Here is an 18893-nt window from a genome sequence, read left to right as displayed (position 1 = left end):
CCAATGCAAAGCCCAGGATGAAAGCAGCAGAATGTACTTGCCATGGGCATGTTTAAATTGCAGACAATTTCAAGGCTGGAACAAGTGAAAAATAAAGGGGAATAACAGATCTCAAAGAATGAGACCTACAAAATATTTTCCATATACTTTGGTAGAAATCATGATAGTACCATTTGCAGGCTTCTAAACTGCTATGACCTTGTCACATTCGATAAAAGAAAAACCATTTTTTTTCCGCTACTCTATACCAGCTATTAAATATTGACTAGCGTTAAAAAGAAAACGACATTTACAGTGCAACTTTCCCACTCATTTGCCCCCCAACCATCCCGCCCCTATATAATATATGTTAGAATATAGTTATCAAATAATAATCACTTCTCCCTCTATGAACTATGCAGCTGCTTGATTCAATCTAATACTGACCAAAACAAATTGGATCTTTGATCAGGTATGAAGGCGTTCCCTATTCTCCCCTATTGTAAATATTCATCTTGCCGTGATATGCTAATCCCTTCATCACTCATCTGTTAAACACAATATAGCAGTGAATTTTCAAACAATCCATCAGATCAAACAAGAAAAATAAGAAGAGTGCGGCCCATAATTGCACGTGGGAGAGAAAAGAAGAGAGAACTGTTATGTCATGTATTAAATTACGATGTGAAATCTAGATGCTAGAGTTTTGCATATCAAACCTCATTATCTTATAATCCTTCTATAAGTTGGTACCAAAGATAGGAATGATAATGACAACTAATATGAGAGGTTGTTGCAGCTATATTGAAGTTTGATTCTGCAAGCACTGCAAAATTATCTTATTACCTTGAGTTTCTCAGATTTTGTAACTAGCCTCATGTATTGGTCACGTGCTGCAGGGTCACGAGCCATTGACTGGACCCTTGCTAGAGCCTTCTCAACTCCAGCATACTTCTGTTTGCGGCTTATTCTCAGAAACTCATATTCATCACTTCTGTCAGTTTCTGTTGTCACATCCCCAGTTGTCTTTTCCACATGAAATCCTCGCAGACCAGATCTTTTACGCCTCCAACGGAGTATTGCCTTTTCAACAATACTGACAGACCAAATAACTTTTTTATACTGCTTCCGTACTTTACGTCCCCTCACATGAGCCTGAAAGCAAAAGGCTCTATACTTGAGATGGGCACCACTGAGATTTCAACTCAATTGTTGATGTCAGAAGGGAAAAGGAGCTAAGTAAAAGAAAAGAGTTAAGGAAGAAAAAATGCAATTATGTAAATCAGGAATAGATCGACTAAACTAAAACTGCTAGAAAAAGATGACTTCACAAACTCAGACAAACACACATTTTAGGAACTATTGTCAAAACTTATGAAACTGCTGAAAGACACCATATATGTATCAGTACCTGAATTTTTACTATTCGATTTCGTATCTTCAGAAATTCTTTTCTTCCCTTCCAGCCACGATACTTTTGTTGGATCTTTACAGCTGCAGAGTGCAAATAATCTTCAAAATGACGACTCCTTTGATCTTTGTTCAAAGAACCTAGAGCAGCCAGGTCAAGTGAAACTTCAGAATCATCAGTTCCCTTAGGCAATTGCCTATACTGGAAGGAATATGACCGGAAGGTTGCTTGAATAAGAGCTGCTGCAAGAGCTGATTTTCGAACAGCAGCAAGAGATCCTTTCAAGGACAGCTGATCATCTACTCTCCCATTTGATGGAAGGGCAACAAGGGCTGCTGCAAGCTCAGTAGCCTGTTCTGCTGCAATGGTCGCATCAACACTATTTGTAGCATTTTCATTAATATTTAATGATGAAAGCTGCCTAGTTAAAAATGCCTCAGCCAAATATCCAGCTATTCCTTTATGCCCTTGATTTGATGCTAAATCAGCTGCAACTCTCCCACCAGGAAATGCTGGAGTCGGATCATCAACAGCAGTTGGATCCACCCCTAGGCTAACAAGTGCAATGACAGTCTCTTCTCTGAAAGGAGCAGAAATATACATAAAATAGAAATTTTAAATATATACTCATATAAGAACTTTTAACCATGTAAATAAAAATTAAGACTACCAAACACAAATTAAAATAAAAGGAACTCTCCATAATAAGATCTCCATGCTGTGTGAAGAAATCAGTACTCAGTAAAAAGAGTCTAGCAGGTTCAGGGATATAAGTTTGTAATGGCAGGAAAACCTAAGATAATCATTAAATCACAATGATCATTACAAACCAAAGTCAACTCAACTAAGTCTTAATCCCAAGCTAATTGGGGTTGGCTATATGAAATTTCTTTCTTCACTCCCAACAATTTTGGGTTACATCTCCCAAAAGATGTAAGACCACTAGATCATCTCATACGACTTATCTCCATGTTAGTTTAGGTCAACCTCTTCCTTGCTTCACTCCACCACCAACCTTAATATGGCTTAACTTTATAAAGTATAAATAAGTCTGCAGGTTACTCGCCCAAACCATCTCAATCTCTCAACTTCTCCTCAGTGGGAGCCATCACCACCTTTTCCTTAATACAGTCATACTGATGACTGAACAATTATTTCAACTTAAAGAAGAATCACGAAAAGAAGAGAACTCAGCATAGCAGTCTGACCTCCCAAAATATGATGCCCAGTGAAGTGCTGTTCTTCCTTGTGCATCCCTGAAATTGGGATTGTTACTGACAGCAACTATGAGGCCCATGGCCCATTCATAGCCAAGACTAGCAGCCAAGTGCATTACTCCTTGGCCTTCATCATCCAACACATCTAGCCCTTTACCTTCATGAACTTTACAGACCAGCCATTCACAAAGCTTGTCCTTTAGCAAACTATGGATCAATTCATCTCTAGAATTGGTACAATTAACTTCAGAAACTGTACAGTCCTCTCTGATCCTTGTATAATCTTTGTTGCTATAGTTTCTTATTGAATATAAGGTACTTCTGAGCCGCTTACATTTGTTGCACCCCTCAGAGGAGCAATTTAACCATTTTCTCTCAGGGCCCAAATATAACAACTTAGCTAGACGAACTTGAAGCTGCAGTTCCTCCTGTTGCACACTCCTGACAGACAGAGAAGCAATGCTTGAAGGATTGTCACGGTATTCAAATTCCCTCACCTCGCTGCATGCTAACCTGTTCCGGCAGGTGATGTAGAATGGGACTCTCCCAGAAACATGTAAAGGGGCTTGACATTTGACAACATTATTTGTAAGAACTTCAGCAGAAACTTCAATTTCACCAAACATACAGCCCCATTTTCTCTCACTAGAAAATTTCTTGCTTCCCAAGAATGTACCAATGATTAGAACCTAAAGAAAAAATTTTAAGAAAAAGAAAAGGCACAGCCATTAGATGTCAGTGTAATTTGAAGATCACAACTCCAACAAACAGCTTGCAGTAAGGAAATAGTGAAAAGCAGTTTATCACAAAAAAAAAAAAGAGAGAGCCCCAAGGAAACACACCTTTGTTTCTACACCAGAATAAGCCCAGTCTGGTGAAAAATCATGAATGCTAAATAACTGTTCCTGGGAAAGAGATGGACCCAATGATTCAATATCTAACTGCATGTGGTGTGATAAACTAGAAACTTCTTTTTCTTCATTCTCAGCACCCAGTGTATTCCAATAATTGCCAGAGTCAGACGCCATCAAAGAATCATCACAATCACCACCAATTTCTTTATCCATCCATCTACCAAAACTATCAAGTTTCTTTAGCTCTCCTAATTCACTATCGTTTGCACTGCCATCTTCAGGTTGGAGAAAATAATCATCATTCTGAGTGCCAGAAAAATTAAGAAAACGAGGAGGAATCAAGTTGAAATCATGCTCCTGCAATGCAAAAGAAGTTTAAGGCTACTAGTCCACCTCAAATTAAACTATATATGCTATGCCTTTAATATCTAGTTATATAACGAAAGTAATCAATGAAGAAACTGAACTACCAAAGATAAATGTTAGGAAAAATTAAATGAAACTAAAATGCGAACAACAGACCTGAATTATTTTCTGATGAACTGCTGCTACTGCATCATCATCCATGTTAGAGATCAATCTACCCCCAATAGTCACAGTATCTGGACCATTACTGTCTAATCTGGGATCTCTTAACTTATGAGTAATAAAGTCAGCTCCACTATGTTCCCCAACACACGATTTCTGGTCCTGCACATGATCCGCACTTTTGCTGGAGCTAGGAATTTCAGGCCACAGAGATGATTCAGTGCGTTGACCAAATTTAGATCCAATAAACCATGATTCAGGAGGATTCCTTGAAATCATAGGAAATCCTGAAACAACAAAAGCCGAATTAAATAGGTTAAGATGCAAAAATTACTTTGGAAAACACATCAATAAGAAGTAATAAATCGCCTTCTTGCATCAATAATGAAGTTTGACCTTACACATTAGATATAAATTATGCAAATATTGGGTTCACATCAAAAGAAAAGTAAAAACAGTAGCTCAAAGAACTGAAAGGGAGAAAATGCAGTCAACCCCAGGATAATATATGATAGAAGCTGAAAAACTATACTAACTACTTCAATTTAAACATGCTCATTCACACTTCACAAATGAAAGAAGAGATGACATCAATCTGCTCATAAAACCTTACACTTTTAAATAAATTTAGGACATATGTTTGGATTCAACAACTACAAATGAAGTATTGACACCATGAAATGCACCCTACCTTCTACATCAGTTCCAAGTAAAGAACCATAGACAGGTTCAGTGAGAGGAGAGGCTCGTAGATTATCCCTAGAGTCCACATCCTCAGACTCTGAAGATAATGTTTGGCCATTCCAGTCAACTCTGTTTGGACTTGATGCATAAGAAGTCTGACCTGTAAAAGCAGGTGAGGCTGTTTGTGCAAGGGAAGGAGCAGAACTGGGTTGAGAGCTATCAACCTGTGCACTTGGTTCTGAGAGCAAATGAGATACACCAGACCTGTATCCCTGCAGCATGTTATAGTAAGTATTATGATTATTCCAGTTATCCGTTATATGATTCACAAGTCCTGAGACCAACTAAACTCATTTCTAACACAACATTGTGCACAAAGCAGACCAAAATGAAATGTACATAACAAATTTTCGCTCATCATTCACACATCAGAGCTTTCATTTTAAAATTCCAAACTGCAATATCAGAGAATCTGCATACACCATAATTATATAATACATGTGTGCACACACAGATACACACATCTGCAGATAGAGAAGAATAGAAAGATGAAGAAGATAGATCAGTGCAAGGAATTACCTCTTTTACTTCTCTGTAGTGCACAAGTACAATATGCTCTAACTTCCTGAAAAGCCAGATTTAAATTACACAAAGTTACAAAGGAAAAGAAGATAAAGAATAAAAATGCAAGAATGCAAACAGGAAGTGTTTATCATTAAAAAAGTACATAAAAGAACACTCCTAGATTTTCAAGGCCATGAAAACTTCCTAAGCCTCAATATTACTATTGAGACAACTTGAGCAGATCCAAAGAAAAATTGAACTTTAAAAATCAGCAAATTTGATTGTGCCACTAACCCATCAAGCATCCAATAACAACGCCGCTGGAAATTGTTATTATCCTCCCCATGGGCATAGTAGCAATGAAGAACATCCACACTGCCAGCCTACAAAAGCGCTAAACAATTAAACAATTACCAAAAGCCAATCTAAGCAGCTCTGTCTATAGTGAAGGAAATACTAAAGCTTGAAAAGCAAGAGATTGAGACCAACATATTACAAGAATGCATGTAAAATGAACTTGATAGGGAATCTTAAACAGTACATCATATTACTACATAAAAAAGCCACAAAGATGGTAATCATTATTGTGTTATGCCATCTGAAGAAAAGATAGCCTCAAGATGACCTCAAGACAATTAATATAATTTATATTTACTGCTTTATAACTTTACATAACTTATATCAACACTCTCACTCAATCCAAATCAACCATTACATGTTGGAAAAAGTTAATAATCCATTTTTCCAAGTAGGAACTATTTATATTTTGTTACTTTGACGTGCACAGAATGCTACTGACATCTTGTATACCTGCTAAGGCAATTCATGAAAACAAGAGTTTCTGATTTTGACAAGAAAAAGAAAAAGACATTCCATCACATTTCCTATGTTTATAATAGCATTTATCAACATTATTCTTAATTCCTCAGTAACTAGCACCAATCTCCGTGGAACTTTCAGACATGTGCTGAGGTTTCTACTAGTGGCTTTCTATTAGGAAACCAGACATCTTAGAAAATGCTAGGATTCTAATATTCTAAAATTCAAATAGTTTCAGACTACATATAGTGAACCACATTCCCTAGAATCCTCAGCAGTAGAAGCTGATGCTTGGACACATAAAATCAAGTTGGAAAGTAAAAAATATTAACTCGACCCTTAAAATAGTATCGAGCAGCAGGTAGAAAAAATCAAAACTTTCTACAAAAGCAAATGAGTCTAGAAATAGATGGCCCTTGAAGACTCCCGAAATACAACACTTAGGACTAACAAACCAAAAAAAATATAGATGAACTTACAAATAACAAATTGAACAGCACACCTTCAACTTTTCATGAGCTTCTCTAACAGTTTTTCCATCTTTTTTCTTCCTCCAATTGTGCCCATCTTTACGAAAATATCGAAGTGCTTTTCGATCAAACAGGAACAACGAACCAGCTAAAAAACAAATATAATTCAGTTGCTGTTTGCATGTACGAACAGAAATAGTTGATATCATCTCTCTAAAAGGAATAGTTATCAACTAGTAATATATGATCACAAAGTAACAGATGTGCAAGTATAAGTAAGAGAGAGCAGCCCTTGTCTCCAGTTGACACCTTTCTAGAACGTGCAATCTATTTGAAAGAGCCACACATAAAGAATTGCCCTGTAAGAGTGGGTGATAATGCATCCTCAATCCTTGGTATCTTTTTTCTTAATTAAAAAGTCCATGGATAATCTGGCACCCTCAACGTGACTCTGGAAGATGTGGGATCTAAGCTATTTATACTCCGTTAAGAGTTCGAAACAAAATCCAATGCCCAGAATCTACTGCATGAGAACATAATAATGATATTCCTAAATACTGGATTAAGTCTGAACGTACTATCACGGTCCATTCCCCATTTTACAGTATAAGTTTAATTTTAATTATTTATTATTTATTTTTAGAAAGCTATATAACACCTCAAAGTTTGTCTCAGAAAAGTGAAAAAGGAGAATAACAATCAGGATCCAATTAAAAATATTCGTGCAAAAATATCCCCCAAAAGAAATAGGATTGCATAAGAAGTAAATGAAAACCTGATGGCCTAACAGGTGGCTCTGGAGATAACTTAAACAACTGGTAGTTGTTAAAAATTTCTAAGATTTCATTCGGCCGGAGCCAACGGTGTTTTGATTCCTCCAATATCTGCTTTAAGTCTGCTAAATTTCAAAAAAAAAAAAAATTCAAAAGTTGGAACTTACAACCATGGAAAACAAATATACTCACTACAGCAAAATACAAAACAATAACCAGGTCATCTTCACAATGAAGTGAAAGATAAGCTTCCATACAAAGTCAAAGTATATGTTTAAAAGCCACATTTGACAGCAATTACAACTACCTAACATGTCAAAGTCTTGTTCTTTTTTCCCCTTCTATAGGATAAACTCAAATGAAAAGATAACCCGTAAAGCAAGTCCATACATAAAAGATATTAAATTGTGCGTCCTACGGTATTCAAAATGCAAGTGAGCAGCTTTTACATATTAAAACTTTAGAGCCAATCACAGAACACAACACTCGAAAAAGATTTTTTTTTTTTTTAAAGAAAAGGAGAGAAAGAAGGCTTTTTGTTGTTCTACCATCAAATATTTTGGTTTTCAGGTTAAAATTCGTGCATGTGAAGCAACTGAGAACTGTGTGTTACAGGAGATACATTCTTGGTGACAAAATTTAAAGAGAAAAAAAAAACAAAGACTAATGATACAATACAATGCATCAAAAAGAAAAACAGAACAGCAGCATAAAAAGTTTAAAAAAAAAAAGGGAAAAAAGAAAGGGAGGGGAGCACTAACCAAGTGGTTGATTGGGAAGGTATCTTCTAGTATCAGCCATTAAAAATAAACCCTAAGTTTCTTGTCAATTGCATAGACGGGCGCATAAGAAAAGAAGAACCTGTATTTATAAAAAAATAGATACAGGGGAAGACAAATTTTTGGGAACAAAGGAAAGAAAGGAGAAAGAGGGAAAAAAAGAAAAAAAAGATGAAGAAAGAAAGGGAAGATTTTGGAGAATCAAAAGAAACCCTAAAAATCAGAACAATAGAATTGATTGATTCTTGTATAAGAGAAGAAAAGAGAAAGAGGAGAAACAACCTTGAAATGTGAGAGATTGGGAGCGTGAAATCACTAAATTAATTAATTAGTAAAAGAAATAAAAAGATATATTAGAAAAAAAAGGTCAAAGTCTGATAACTTGTGTCCACACTGGAACGAAGGGAAACAGAGACGGATGACAATGGCATAAGGAAAAGTTATGTTTCTTAAATCTTTCGATTCCTATATAATAAACATCCTAATTCTCCTGTTCCTTTTTTCTTGCCGTCAATATGTTTATGTAATAAGCATAAAATTTATATAATATAAATTAAATTTCTTTATATTCTTTGTACTTAATTTATGTATTAGTAGTTTAATATAATAGTTAATATAGGTCTGTAATTACATTTAATATAATTTATAAATTATGTGAATGTTTTAATATTATAAGTAATATAATATTCTTTTTAAATTTATAAGGAAATACATTATTAAATAGGTGAGTAAAAAAGCACTAATGACAAAAGAGGATTGAGTTTTTATAATATTATTGTATAAAATAATAGTAAATTAATTATTCTTTGATTTTTTTAAATTTTTAAATTTTATTAATATAATAATATAAAAATTATATTAAAAATATTTATTAAATAATTTTAGTTATTATATAATTTACTATTATAATTGATATTACTATTTTTAAAATTAAATATTTATCATATAATCAAAAAATAGATTAATTATTAAATATAATATTAAGAATATGATATAAAATATTATTTTATAGAATTATATAATTTTATTTAATTAAAATATAATATTAAAATATAATTAATATACTAATTTTATAATAAAAATTATAATTAAAAATTATTTATTAGTTAGTATAATATTAAAATATAATAAATATTTACTATTGTTTAATATGAAATACAATTTAATTAAGAAATTAATAAAAAATTATAAAATTAAACATAAATTTAAATCTTATACTAAAAAAGATTTAAGTTCTAAAAATATATATATATATATAGATTATTAGACTTATAGTAAGAATATATTTTTTTCATCTGACGTATGAATGACTCGCACAATCTACAATCATGTAATACCACTGGTGGGGTTGGCCCATGGATATTTAGGAGAAACCCATTCGTACAAATTAGCTTCTTCGTTGGATTGGTGTGGAGTAATGCCTAATTATTCTTAATAATGTTAAATTAGAAAGTTCCATTCGTCAACACAAACTGTCCTCCTCTTCGCAACTATTGTTACCTCTGAATGCTACCTTTTTTCTTTTCTTCTTCTTCTTCTTCTTCAAGTATGGCAGCATTTGGTGTAGAGAAAATCCCATCGAAGAGCAAACTAGCTAGCCCAACAACATCTCGTGAAAAAGCATGAATATGAATGAATGGAATGAATGAATGGAAAGGACACCCATTAGCAATTAACTATTGGTGAACTTATTAGGAAGAACTAAAACCTTATACAACAAACACACTTCACCAAGATAATGAGTAGGAGGAGTTCTTGTAAACCAATTTCAAACAACCATGAGCAACCCTTTTAAAAACACTGTTTCCTCTAAATATGCAGATGAAAAGAGAAAAAAAATAAAATAAAATCTCACATTCATCAATTGTACAGCTTTACTGGAACCTATTTGGAAAGCGCACTCATTATCTTGGATATCCATTTGAAGATCTGCATAACTGTCGAGAAAATGAAAAGCTCAACAACAACAATAAGACATTCATATAGAATTAAAAGAGACAGAAAAAGACTTTGGGATCAAATTGTGACATACAATTGAGGATGATCAAGATTAATACTTCTTTTGCAATACATCAGTATATAAAAGAATAAAAGCATAACATAAAAAGAAAATTAGCTGATAAAATAGCATCAGTAGTAATATGCATGGATGGAAAAGAAAACGAAAGAGAAAAAGAAATATGCTTATCCATGATGAGCAAACAATATACATTCAACGCAGTTCAACAGAAATAATAAGTGTAAGGAGAAACCTATAATACTACTTTTGCATCTAACCTTCTACCATGAAGCTGGTTCAGTAAATGAACAACTTCACTCATCACCGGTCTATCCATTTGTATTTCATTGGTACACATAGAAGCAATGCTAAAATACCCTTTCACGTTCTCTTCATTTAATCCTTGTTTACACATTTTAGAATCTAATATTTCCACATGTCTATCTTGCTCCAGCATTTTCCTTGCCCATACAATTAACCCCACTTCCCGTCCTTCTAAAACCACTGGCAAATTGGGCCTTTCACCTGTTGCGATTTCAATCATTAATATCCCAAAACTGAACACATCCGCCCTCACCGTGGCTACCGTCACTCCCTCCTTGTACTCCGGCGGCATATACCCCATGGTGCCGGCAACTTGGGTAGACACGTGCGAATGCGATGCGTCGATTGCACGTGCAAGTCCAAAGTCTGCAATATGGGCTTCAAACTCCCCATCCAATAAAACATTGCTGGCTTTGATATCTCTGTGTATGATAGGAGTGTCGAGCTGATGCAAATATGCAAGACCGTTAGCTATGCCCATTACGATTTTAATCCTCATCTCCCAAGATAATGGCGATTTAGTCAACGGTTCATTATCAGTCGACGTCTCATGCAACCACTGATCGAGGTTGCCTTTCTCAATAAATTCATAAATCAAGACTCTGTCCACACCCGAAATGCAGTAGCCGAGAATTCGCACGATGTTTGGGTGATGTAGCTTACCTAATGTTTCCATCTCGGCCCGGAATTCCCGAAAACCTTGAAAAGCGTCCGGGTCAAGTTTCTTGATGGCGACGGTGGTGCCATCAGATAGAGTAGCTTTGTAAACGAAACCAAAGCTGCCATCTCCGATGATCAAACCCGGGGAGAAGTTATTGGTAGCGAGTTTAAGCTCATCCATGGAGATCCGATTCAGATTAGGGTCGAAAGTGGCGCTTTCATCGATGGTAACAGAGGAGAGCTGAGGATTGGGTACGGTCCGATTACCGTTGAAACCGCGGATTTGGTGGTGGAGGCGTTGGTTATTGTTGTTGAAACGGCGATGCTTGGAGGACTTGGAAATGAGATAGATGAAAGCAAAGAGAAGTGTAACGAAGAAGAAACTAGCGGTTGCTGCAAGGACTAGTTGGACGGTGGAATTCATTTTGGAAAGTGAGGTTCTTTTGTAAGAGAGAAGGAAGGGGAAAATTAGAAATTGATTAAGAAGCCGCCATTAAAGGATGAGGAGGAGGATGCAAAGCCCTGCCCAAACCTAAATTTCTACATGTGGCGTAGAGTTTAATATTCATCAATTATTATTTTCATCTATGTATCAGTATAACAAGGTCTCAATTTTTAAATTAAATTAAATTAAATATGGATGTTACATTGTGGAAGAAGTCATACGTTGTATAGCTGAGTCAACGGGTAAATATCGTGTGGAGTGTGGTAGATGATGACAGGATCCAATCGTGACCGTTTGGGTAAGATAACGGGCTCCACAGTAATCGGCAGTCCATGATAATTTGGGTTATTAGTCAAAGTAGACGAAACAATTTGACTCTCATATCTTTAACAAAATGAAGAATGATGATGCGGTGCACCTACACGCACACACCACCATGATCATCAAGTCACATATATATTTATTATTATTAATTTTAATTAGTAATCTATATTAATTATTGAACATTAAAATATAAAATATTACTGATATAATTTATTTATTTTTGTTATATACAAGGAAAGTAAAAGTAAAAGGAAGGGAAAATCAATTTTAATTAATTGAAAACTAGTGGTAAATTAAAACCTGAAAAACTATTTATTGGAATGGAAATTGGTAGAACCATTTATCCAAAACTAGTGGAGGAAGCCGCATATAGTTTACAGACCCATCAATCAAGGTATCAGTTCAAAGACTAAAATATTGGTAGGCTAATTATTTCTCATTTGATCCATTTAGTATTGACCTAACAAGAAACAGAGGATGCATTTCAAAAGGTTTGGCCAGAGGCGATGCAGCAATAAAGTTACTTTAATGTGATCTGAATTCATGGTTTCCTTGAACCGCACGGAGTCTAGACTCCGAAGCCCACAACGCAGGAAGCTTGGTTCTGCAGACAACCTTGTCGAGAAATGCTGGACATCCTAGTATTTGTCACTAGACTTCCTCTTCAGGCTTTTGGCCTGCCTTCAATGATTCATCCTTGGTAAAAAGGAAAAGAATAACTTTTAGAGTATGACCATATTCAAAATATTCATCTGAGTCTTTTCTGAACCACACCACTCAATTTGAACTGGGCTATCCGTAAAATGACATTTCAGGCAACAGAATCTCCAACATTTTTAGCAACTATTGACAGAGAAGAACAGAAAACTAAAGAATAGAACTTCAACCAACCTTGGTACAAATATAAATATAATGAACATCAGGATTTTTTCCAAGTGCCGCTTCCACCGAGCTTCCATCATCATTAAGTGGAACAGGATTTGTCAACTCCCACACTGGATGTTCAGAGTCTCCCCCTGACAAAAGCTTTTCTGCACATTACTAGCAGCAACAAGATCATTACAAATTCTTGACTTGTTACTATTTAGAAGCCCAAACAAGAAAAAAAAAAAAGAAAAAAGAAAAGAAGGTCACCAGGACAAGCAACTAATTGGTCTGCCATATAATGATGAATGCAGTACACTTGGTGCATTATAATGTTTTCCTTTATTTTTTTTTAAAAGAATAATTTCTGTTCATTTGGAAGTTTTCTAAATGTAATCTGTTTTAAATGTCAAGGTTAGGTAGCAGTGAATTAAGTTGCATGTAAACAGAAAAATCCAAACCAGATCATTTTGGGTTTCTTTGGTCTATACTGTCATAAAGCGCATTATTCCATTACTTATTCAGTTTATAACCAACAAGAGGAATGTTGCATGTGGATAATGGTTTTAAACACCTAATACATAGGAAGGAGTATACTGAACCTATCACGTGAAGTTTAATCGTCCACAAGCATGATTCTTTCAACAAGCATAGGCGATAAACTGGAGCTCCATATGTAACCTGCAAATTATGGCAGACTAGTCAAGGGATGAAAGGAGAAAAGGCCAAAAAGCACATCATGTTTTCTTAGAGTAGTTCCACGGGGGAAGTCATTATATTTACCAGGATATATACTCCTTTATCCTTCAGGACCCTATAGTGTGTCATCAACTGCTTCAATATATGGTGAACAGATCAAGAAGAAAAACAAAAACAAAATTATGAAATAACTCGAGCAGTGGCGTTCATAGTGTATCATTTTACCTCCAAACGTCTTCAAGCATCAAGGTGGCATTTTGTCGTGAATTATTTCCACACTGGAAAAGTAAAGTGAGCTAAAAATAAGTATCTATTCAGACAAAACATAAATGACAGCTAAATTAATGCAACACTCACCAAGATAGAGTCTAGAGTTCCTGTAAAACCAATTTGAAACAAACATGAGCAACCGTGCTTCAAGATTATTTTCTGTACATAAAAGAGATAATGCCATCATTAGAGAAGGTACCTTTATCAATAACAGCATCAAAGGAACCTGTTTGAAAAGCACTCATCTCACGAACATCCATTTGAATATCTGCATAATTATTGAGAAAATTAAAAAAACAACAGCAACAAGAAGGAAATTCAATAATAATAATAATAATAATAATAATAATAATAATAATCATGGTTAAAATTGGATAATAATAGTCATGGTTAAAATTGGAAAGAGGAGCAAATACATTTTAGTTGAGGACGATTAGAATATTTGTTATTCATAGCTTCAATAACAACAGACGATATGTCAATGTTTACCACATCGTCATATCCATCGTCCACCATGCCGTCGCTAAATGCTGCAATCACAACATATTAATTTATTAATTTCAAATTACAGAACAATTAAACTATAACAGATCTCATTATATATATTATATATATATTTTCTTTTTCTTGAGAGAGCAAAAGAAAACCAAAAAGCAATTGAATAGAAAGGGAAAGAATTTAGAGAGAGAGATCTGAGAAAGGAGATGGTGATAGGAGGTGGGACCTGAGTTGCCGCATCCCACGACGAGGATTCGAGGATGGTGATGGCGAGGAATGTAGAGATTGATGAGAGGAGCCAAAGAAGAATATTTTTGGTACCAATCGAAGGGTCCTGATTCATTTGCGTATCTGTTGTCCCAGTACCATGATTCACCGTATGCCTGCGTCGATGTTCCCATTGTCATTTGCTGGCTATTGTCTTCTTCTTTTCCAAATTTTTAGAGAAAGAGAAGAGAGCTACTTACACTAATTGCTCATTAATTACTTCGTCCCTGTCAACTGAAAAAGCGTTTGAAGGATATTATGGTCATTTTCTTACTCTTATAAATAAGGCTACAAAGCGCTGTCGTTTCAATTGTTCATTTTTTAACGCTCAAAAATGAAAAAACAAAAACCTCTGCTGAAAATCGCAGATCCATACGTCGTCTGCGTGATTTGAAGCTACTGCAGTAGCAAAGTTTCAAAAGGTGAGTTTTGTTTATTTAATTATGTTATTGTTCTTGGATTTTGATGGTTTTCTTTGCTTACGATAGATAATGGGAAGTTGGTTTTGTAAAAGATTTAGGTCAGATGGATATAATCTCCCAATTACAAGAGCAAGTGGATACAATAGCATCTCTTGCATTCAATACGATTGGGACGCTGCAAAGAGATGCTCCTCCAGTGCGTCTCTCTCCAAATTACCCGGAACCACCGGCTAGTAATCCTGCTGAGGATATTGCTGACCAACCTAAGTTAATGAGTGCTGCTCTTGTCAAGGCTGCTAAGCAGGTACCAAATATTTTCTTACAACAATTACTCCCATTCCATTTCTAACTGCTATATATCGTCGATTAATATTCCTTATTATTTTCTTTTGTATACAATCAACCAACTCCCGAATGTTCCTTATGCAGTTTGACGCTCTGGTGGCGGCACTTCCATTGGCTGAAGGAGGCGAGGAAGCTCAACTGAAAAGGATTGCGGAACTGCAGGTGCGGAAGCTCTGCCTAATCCAAGGTTCCTCTAGTTTCTCTTCTTGTTTTAAAGGGTTTGTTTGTGATCCATTATCCAGGCTGAAAATGATGCTGTAGGCCAGGAACTCCAAAGGCAACTTGAAGCTGCAGGTAAATTTTCCAGAGCTCAATGTTATATTTATTTTACTTTTTCAATATCCTTTAGGGTATCTCTGATCATGAGATCAAATTTCATACCAAATATTTCTTCTAGTCCTAAAATAAGCAAACAACAAACAGACAAATAGATACAATAAATAGAAGGATGTCTTATCAGGCTCCAGTTATTGACAACCATGCATACACTTGCGCGCTTGCCCACATGCGTGAACATGCATGGTACTCTGTCACAAAGAATCTGCAAGACCATGGTTCCCCTATCATTGAACAAGAGAAGGCAAGGAGAAAAGCAAGGAAAAAAAAAAAAAAGAAATTGTAAGGGAGATTTTATATTTCACGGGTGCCATTGAATATTTGACATGATTTAAGTTTCTATTGCTTTAGGCATATGTGTTATTGAAGTGACAAAATGTTGAAAAAGTAATGACCCGTGCTAGTATTTCTTGCGTCTTAGCTTTTCTTCTGTTTACTTCTTCTCTTCATTCTATATCTGAGGAATCTATTATCTTGATGTGTTTTTTGGTGGTTCTAGAGAAGGAATTGAAGCAGGTCCAGGAGCTGTTTAGCCAAGCAACAGATAATTGCTTGAACTTGAAGAAGCCAGATTAATGATGGCGCATCACATTTCTCATTGTCGGGTATTTGGCAATCAAACAATTGGCACAGCTGGATAAATTTCGATTATTGCAGAAGTAGGCTGGTCCTGGAGATGGATCTATTTTTGGGCATCAAAGTAGTCTGTGTATTGCAGAATCATGTTAGATCACATAGGTTTATGTTTAGACCAGTTGATATATCATATATGAGTCAAAAGATTCAGCTTTTGCTATTATATCTTACTTCTCTTCTGGGAACCTTTTCTTATTGGTTCCTCTCTGAATCTCTCTTGTTTGTTCCTCCCCTTTTTGTTTATTTATTTATCTTTTTTTATAATTACTTTCTATTGAGCACAATATGCTAACCATTTGTCTTGAGATATGTGTGCCTTCTAGTGTAGGCAGTAAAGCCTTGGAACGCACTGTATTGTGAGGGCTAACATGACTTATTAGAAGACTTGGCTTATCAGAAGATTAAATGATAGGACTAATTTTGGCTTATTGATAGGAGGGTAGGAGCTGTATTATCCTGAAGGAAGTCAAATTTGTCTATTGTTGGCCAAACTCGCAGAGTACATTTGCTTCTTTTGAAGAATCTGATGTGTTAAAAAACTTGAATAAAAATTCCTCAAATGGGTGTGAAAAGGAGTAATGGAGTTCCAACACCCGCATGTAAACTAAAGACATTGCATTATCTGCAGAATTGAACTCGTTGAGAGTTTAAACCTATTACAAAGAAGCCTATTGTCATGGTCTGTCTTCCCTGAGCCCGTGATGCTATGCTAAGTTGCCAGAGAGATAATGGTCTCCGCATTTGCAATGTTGGAGCTACTATCTCTTCTTCTTCCCACCCTTCCCAGACTTGGATGTTCCAGCATTTGACGTAGAAGCAGACTCCTGCTTCTTAGTCCTCCCAGGGTGCCTGGGCACCAACTCAGCAACATGGAGCATTAGCTGTTTTCCTGCAATAAAACCAAAGCATTAATACATGTATATACATAGAGAGAGAGGTGTTCTCAGTGAGAATCCTTTACCATTCTTTCTTTTTAAGAAAATGCGCAACAAAACTAGGCATCTCATTTAATTCCCTTCCACTTTTCCTTCAAATGGAAGGAACAATATACCATGAACCATGAGTTGTTTGCGACCAAGTTTCTTAAACATAAGAAAGAAAGGCCAAAAGGAAACTAAAAGTGTAAATATCTAAAGGATTTATCATGAAAGATATGTAAAGATAATTTAGCAACTTCACACCCTTAAACTGTATATTTTTTGAATGATACTTGCAGTATATCACATATCAAATCTCAACCATTTTATACATACTAGAATAATCACTTCTACATCAGTTCAACTGGATGCGAATTAGAAACATAAAATAAAGACGTGTCTTCAATGGCCTAACAAATGGAAGCTCATGAACCAAGAAGCAACTTGCAAGAAGAACGAACAATTACTGTTCCTTGCAATGAAAAAATACTGTTCCATTGCTCTTCTTTTTCGCAGGAGAGCAATGAATTTGTCTTTGAAGGAACCTAATTGAAATTAAACAAGCGATTGCAGTCTATCCCAAGAAAAGATACTGGGAGAAGTAACAAGCAGAATTTATACTTGAGAATTAACAGATTAAGCTTCATAGTGTCAGTTACAACCTCAGGCAAAGGAAAACCAGCAGCAGATATTCCATCTCACAAAAATAAAATGGCTTTAGAAAAATTAATATTAGCCTAGTATAAATGGAAAAATAAACCAAAAGGACAATCACACGCAACATTACACTCTCATACAACAAAACTTCTAATATACTGATGTTTTCGGCTCCTCTCAGAAGTCTTGCGCATATCAACCATAATAGTGCAAACTAATTACTGGCAGACAACAATGTAGGCACCATAATACTTAAATAGCCAACAATTTCAAATTGGAAAACCTTCATAATAAGAAAAAGAATGATAAAAAAGTGTACTCACTGGTAGGAATGGCTGGATTATACAAAGTTCCATCTTCCCTTTTCAGCAACACTCTCACCCTCCCTATTTGCATGAAATCACGGGGATATGCTTTGTCAATCTAAAACATGACAATTACAGTCAGTATCTGAAAAAAAAGCCACTAGTTATTTAAAGCAAAGACATCGCCAAAATTAAAACCTCAATGGCAAAAGGGAGTTTGAGATGGCTGCAGCAATCACCAATCTCAACACAAGTAGGATTTTCGCAAGCTTTAGTAGTGCAAATTCGCCTGCCTTGAGCAATCGTTTTCTTGGAGTTGATGTAAACAGGATACAAAACTACCCATTTCTTTATATTGGGGATACTTCCATCCGCCATATCTACGATCGAATTCTTACGAAAAGAAAAAAGTAAAAATTAAGTCATTTATTCTTCATCACATCATAGAGATATCTTCTCATGTGCAATCATTCAAGTTTTGGCAATGGTAATTACATTAGAATTAAAATTAAGAGATGATTGTAATTTCAGTGACTAAATTCGTAAACAGAAATTTTGTGCGAGATCGGGGACCAGTAATTTGCGAGAGAAAACAAGTAAATATGAAGCTGCCAATATAAAATGATAAAAGAAAAAAAAAAAAAACCTAACTAAAAGACATACCTTAACTCTTGAATTCTCAAAAGAATGGATATCAGAAGAGAAGAAGAAAAAAAAAGACTTGCTCGAGGAGACGATGACTGACGTATTTTTGGTTGTTCTTGGGGTTGAAATTATAAACTCCGATCTACGGCTGTTAGTGACTATTTCTTCTTCTTTTTTTTTTTTTTTTTTTTCTGAAGGAGTT

At 35.3% G+C, this 18893-nt stretch overlaps 4 protein-coding genes across 16 annotated transcripts; 1 reads left to right on the top strand and 3 right to left on the bottom strand.

The window, feature by feature from the left end:
- Positions 1 to 92: 92 nt before the first annotated feature.
- LOC8261325 (calmodulin-binding transcription activator 3) lies at positions 93 to 11662 on the bottom strand. Of its 11 annotated transcripts, none has more exons than XM_015719239.3 (12): positions 8061 to 8544; positions 7302 to 7424; positions 6559 to 6674; positions 5532 to 5620; positions 5253 to 5298; positions 4681 to 4945; positions 3984 to 4276; positions 3450 to 3818; positions 2599 to 3296; positions 1391 to 1970; positions 826 to 1134; positions 93 to 527 (listed from the first exon to the last, which is right to left on the bottom strand). In XM_015719239.3, exons 1-12 carry the CDS (start codon positions 8098 to 8100, stop codon positions 477 to 479), a joined length of 2979 nt encoding a protein of 992 aa, XP_015574725.1. In that variant the 5' UTR covers positions 8101 to 8544; the 3' UTR covers positions 93 to 476. The 11 variants fall into 11 exon arrangements, 8 of the variants coding, with proteins under 8 accessions (XP_015574725.1, XP_015574726.1, XP_048235346.1 ...); XM_015719240.3 differs by having other exon boundaries at positions 7302 to 7421; positions 8061 to 8543; XM_048379389.1 differs by lacking the exon at positions 7302 to 7424 and having other exon boundaries at positions 8061 to 8543.
- A 457-nt stretch (positions 11663 to 12119) lies between these two features.
- Positions 12120 to 14701, bottom strand: LOC8261327 (EEF1A lysine methyltransferase 4). 2 transcript variants are annotated; one of them, XM_002519256.4, is made up of 9 exons: positions 14388 to 14701; positions 14080 to 14193; positions 13863 to 13931; positions 13751 to 13770; positions 13619 to 13671; positions 13478 to 13508; positions 13297 to 13375; positions 12722 to 12861; positions 12120 to 12526 (listed from the first exon to the last, which is right to left on the bottom strand). In XM_002519256.4, the coding sequence occupies exons 1-9, from the start codon at positions 14566 to 14568 to the stop codon at positions 12482 to 12484; spliced, it is 732 nt and encodes a 243-aa protein (XP_002519302.1). In that variant the 5' UTR covers positions 14569 to 14701; the 3' UTR covers positions 12120 to 12481. The 2 variants fall into 2 exon arrangements, with proteins under 2 accessions (XP_002519302.1, XP_015574704.1); XM_015719218.3 differs by lacking the exon at positions 13863 to 13931 and having other exon boundaries at positions 13751 to 13822; positions 14153 to 14193.
- A 1-nt stretch (position 14702) lies between these two features.
- LOC8261328 (mediator of RNA polymerase II transcription subunit 21) lies at positions 14703 to 16378 on the top strand. 2 transcript variants are annotated; one of them, XM_002519257.4, is made up of 5 exons: positions 14703 to 14850; positions 14943 to 15154; positions 15280 to 15357; positions 15438 to 15489; positions 16031 to 16378. In XM_002519257.4, the coding sequence occupies exons 2-5, from the start codon at positions 14954 to 14956 to the stop codon at positions 16105 to 16107; spliced, it is 408 nt and encodes a 135-aa protein (XP_002519303.1). In that variant the 5' UTR covers positions 14703 to 14850; positions 14943 to 14953; the 3' UTR covers positions 16108 to 16378. The 2 variants fall into 2 exon arrangements, with proteins under 2 accessions (XP_002519303.1, XP_015574706.1); XM_015719220.3 differs by having other exon boundaries at positions 14722 to 14850; positions 14949 to 15154.
- Positions 16379 to 16618: 240 nt separating this feature from the next.
- On the bottom strand, positions 16619 to 18866 carry LOC8261329 (signal recognition particle 19 kDa protein). Its single transcript, XM_002519258.4, has 4 exons — positions 18710 to 18866; positions 18245 to 18439; positions 18065 to 18164; positions 16619 to 17056 (listed from the first exon to the last, which is right to left on the bottom strand). Exons 2-4 carry the CDS (start codon positions 18422 to 18424, stop codon positions 16926 to 16928), a joined length of 411 nt encoding a protein of 136 aa, XP_002519304.1. The 5' UTR covers positions 18425 to 18439; positions 18710 to 18866; the 3' UTR covers positions 16619 to 16925.
- Between the last annotated feature and the right edge of the window lie 27 nt (positions 18867 to 18893).

The sequence above is a fragment of the Ricinus communis genome, chromosome 9, assembly GCF_019578655.1.
Source record: "Ricinus communis isolate WT05 ecotype wild-type chromosome 9, ASM1957865v1, whole genome shotgun sequence".
NCBI classification, from domain to species: Eukaryota; Viridiplantae; Streptophyta; class Magnoliopsida; order Malpighiales; family Euphorbiaceae; genus Ricinus; species Ricinus communis.
The sequence above is the reverse complement of the archived record's forward strand: the minus strand, read 5'-3'. Positions and strand labels throughout refer to the sequence as shown.

What these genes read in the sequence shown, in the direction of transcription:
- LOC8261325 (XM_015719239.3), bottom strand. Translation starts at nt 8,100, where the DNA reads ATGGCTGATACTAGAAGATACCTTCCCAATCAACCACTTG. An exon ending in TTCATCAGAAAATAATTCAG is followed by an intron (nt 3,819 to 3,983) that starts GTCTGTTGTTCG and finishes TTTGCATTGCAG; the next exon opens with GAGCATGATTTCAACTTGAT. An exon ending in TGGGCATCATATTTTGGGAG is followed by an intron (nt 1,971 to 2,598) that starts GTCAGACTGCTA and finishes TGCTCCTTTCAG; the next exon opens with AGAAGAGACTGTCATTGCAC.
- LOC8261327 (XM_002519256.4), bottom strand. Translation starts at nt 14,568, where the DNA reads ATGACAATGGGAACATCGACGCAGGCATACGGTGAATCATGGTACTGG. An exon ending in GATTAAACTTCACGTGATAG is followed by an intron (nt 12,862 to 13,296) that starts GTTCAGTATACT and finishes AGTAATGTGCAG; the next exon opens with AAAAGCTTTTGTCAGGGGGA. An exon ending in ATATTTATATTTGTACCAAG is followed by an intron (nt 12,527 to 12,721) that starts GTTGGTTGAAGT and finishes CTTTTTACCAAG; the next exon opens with GATGAATCATTGAAGGCAGG.
- LOC8261328 (XM_002519257.4), top strand. Translation starts at nt 14,954, where the DNA reads ATGGATATAATCTCCCAATTACAAGAGCAAGTGGATACAATAGCATCT. An exon ending in AAAGGATTGCGGAACTGCAG is followed by an intron (nt 15,358 to 15,437) that starts GTGCGGAAGCTC and finishes TCCATTATCCAG; the next exon opens with GCTGAAAATGATGCTGTAGG. An exon ending in AAGGCAACTTGAAGCTGCAG is followed by an intron (nt 15,490 to 16,030) that starts GTAAATTTTCCA and finishes TGGTGGTTCTAG; the next exon opens with AGAAGGAATTGAAGCAGGTC.
- LOC8261329 (XM_002519258.4), bottom strand. Translation starts at nt 18,424, where the DNA reads ATGGCGGATGGAAGTATCCCCAATATAAAGAAATGGGTAGTTTTGTAT. An exon ending in AACTCCCTTTTGCCATTGAG is followed by an intron (nt 18,165 to 18,244) that starts GTTTTAATTTTG and finishes GTCATGTTTTAG; the next exon opens with ATTGACAAAGCATATCCCCG. An exon ending in TAATCCAGCCATTCCTACCA is followed by an intron (nt 17,057 to 18,064) that starts GTGAGTACACTT and finishes GTTTTATTGCAG; the next exon opens with GAAAACAGCTAATGCTCCAT.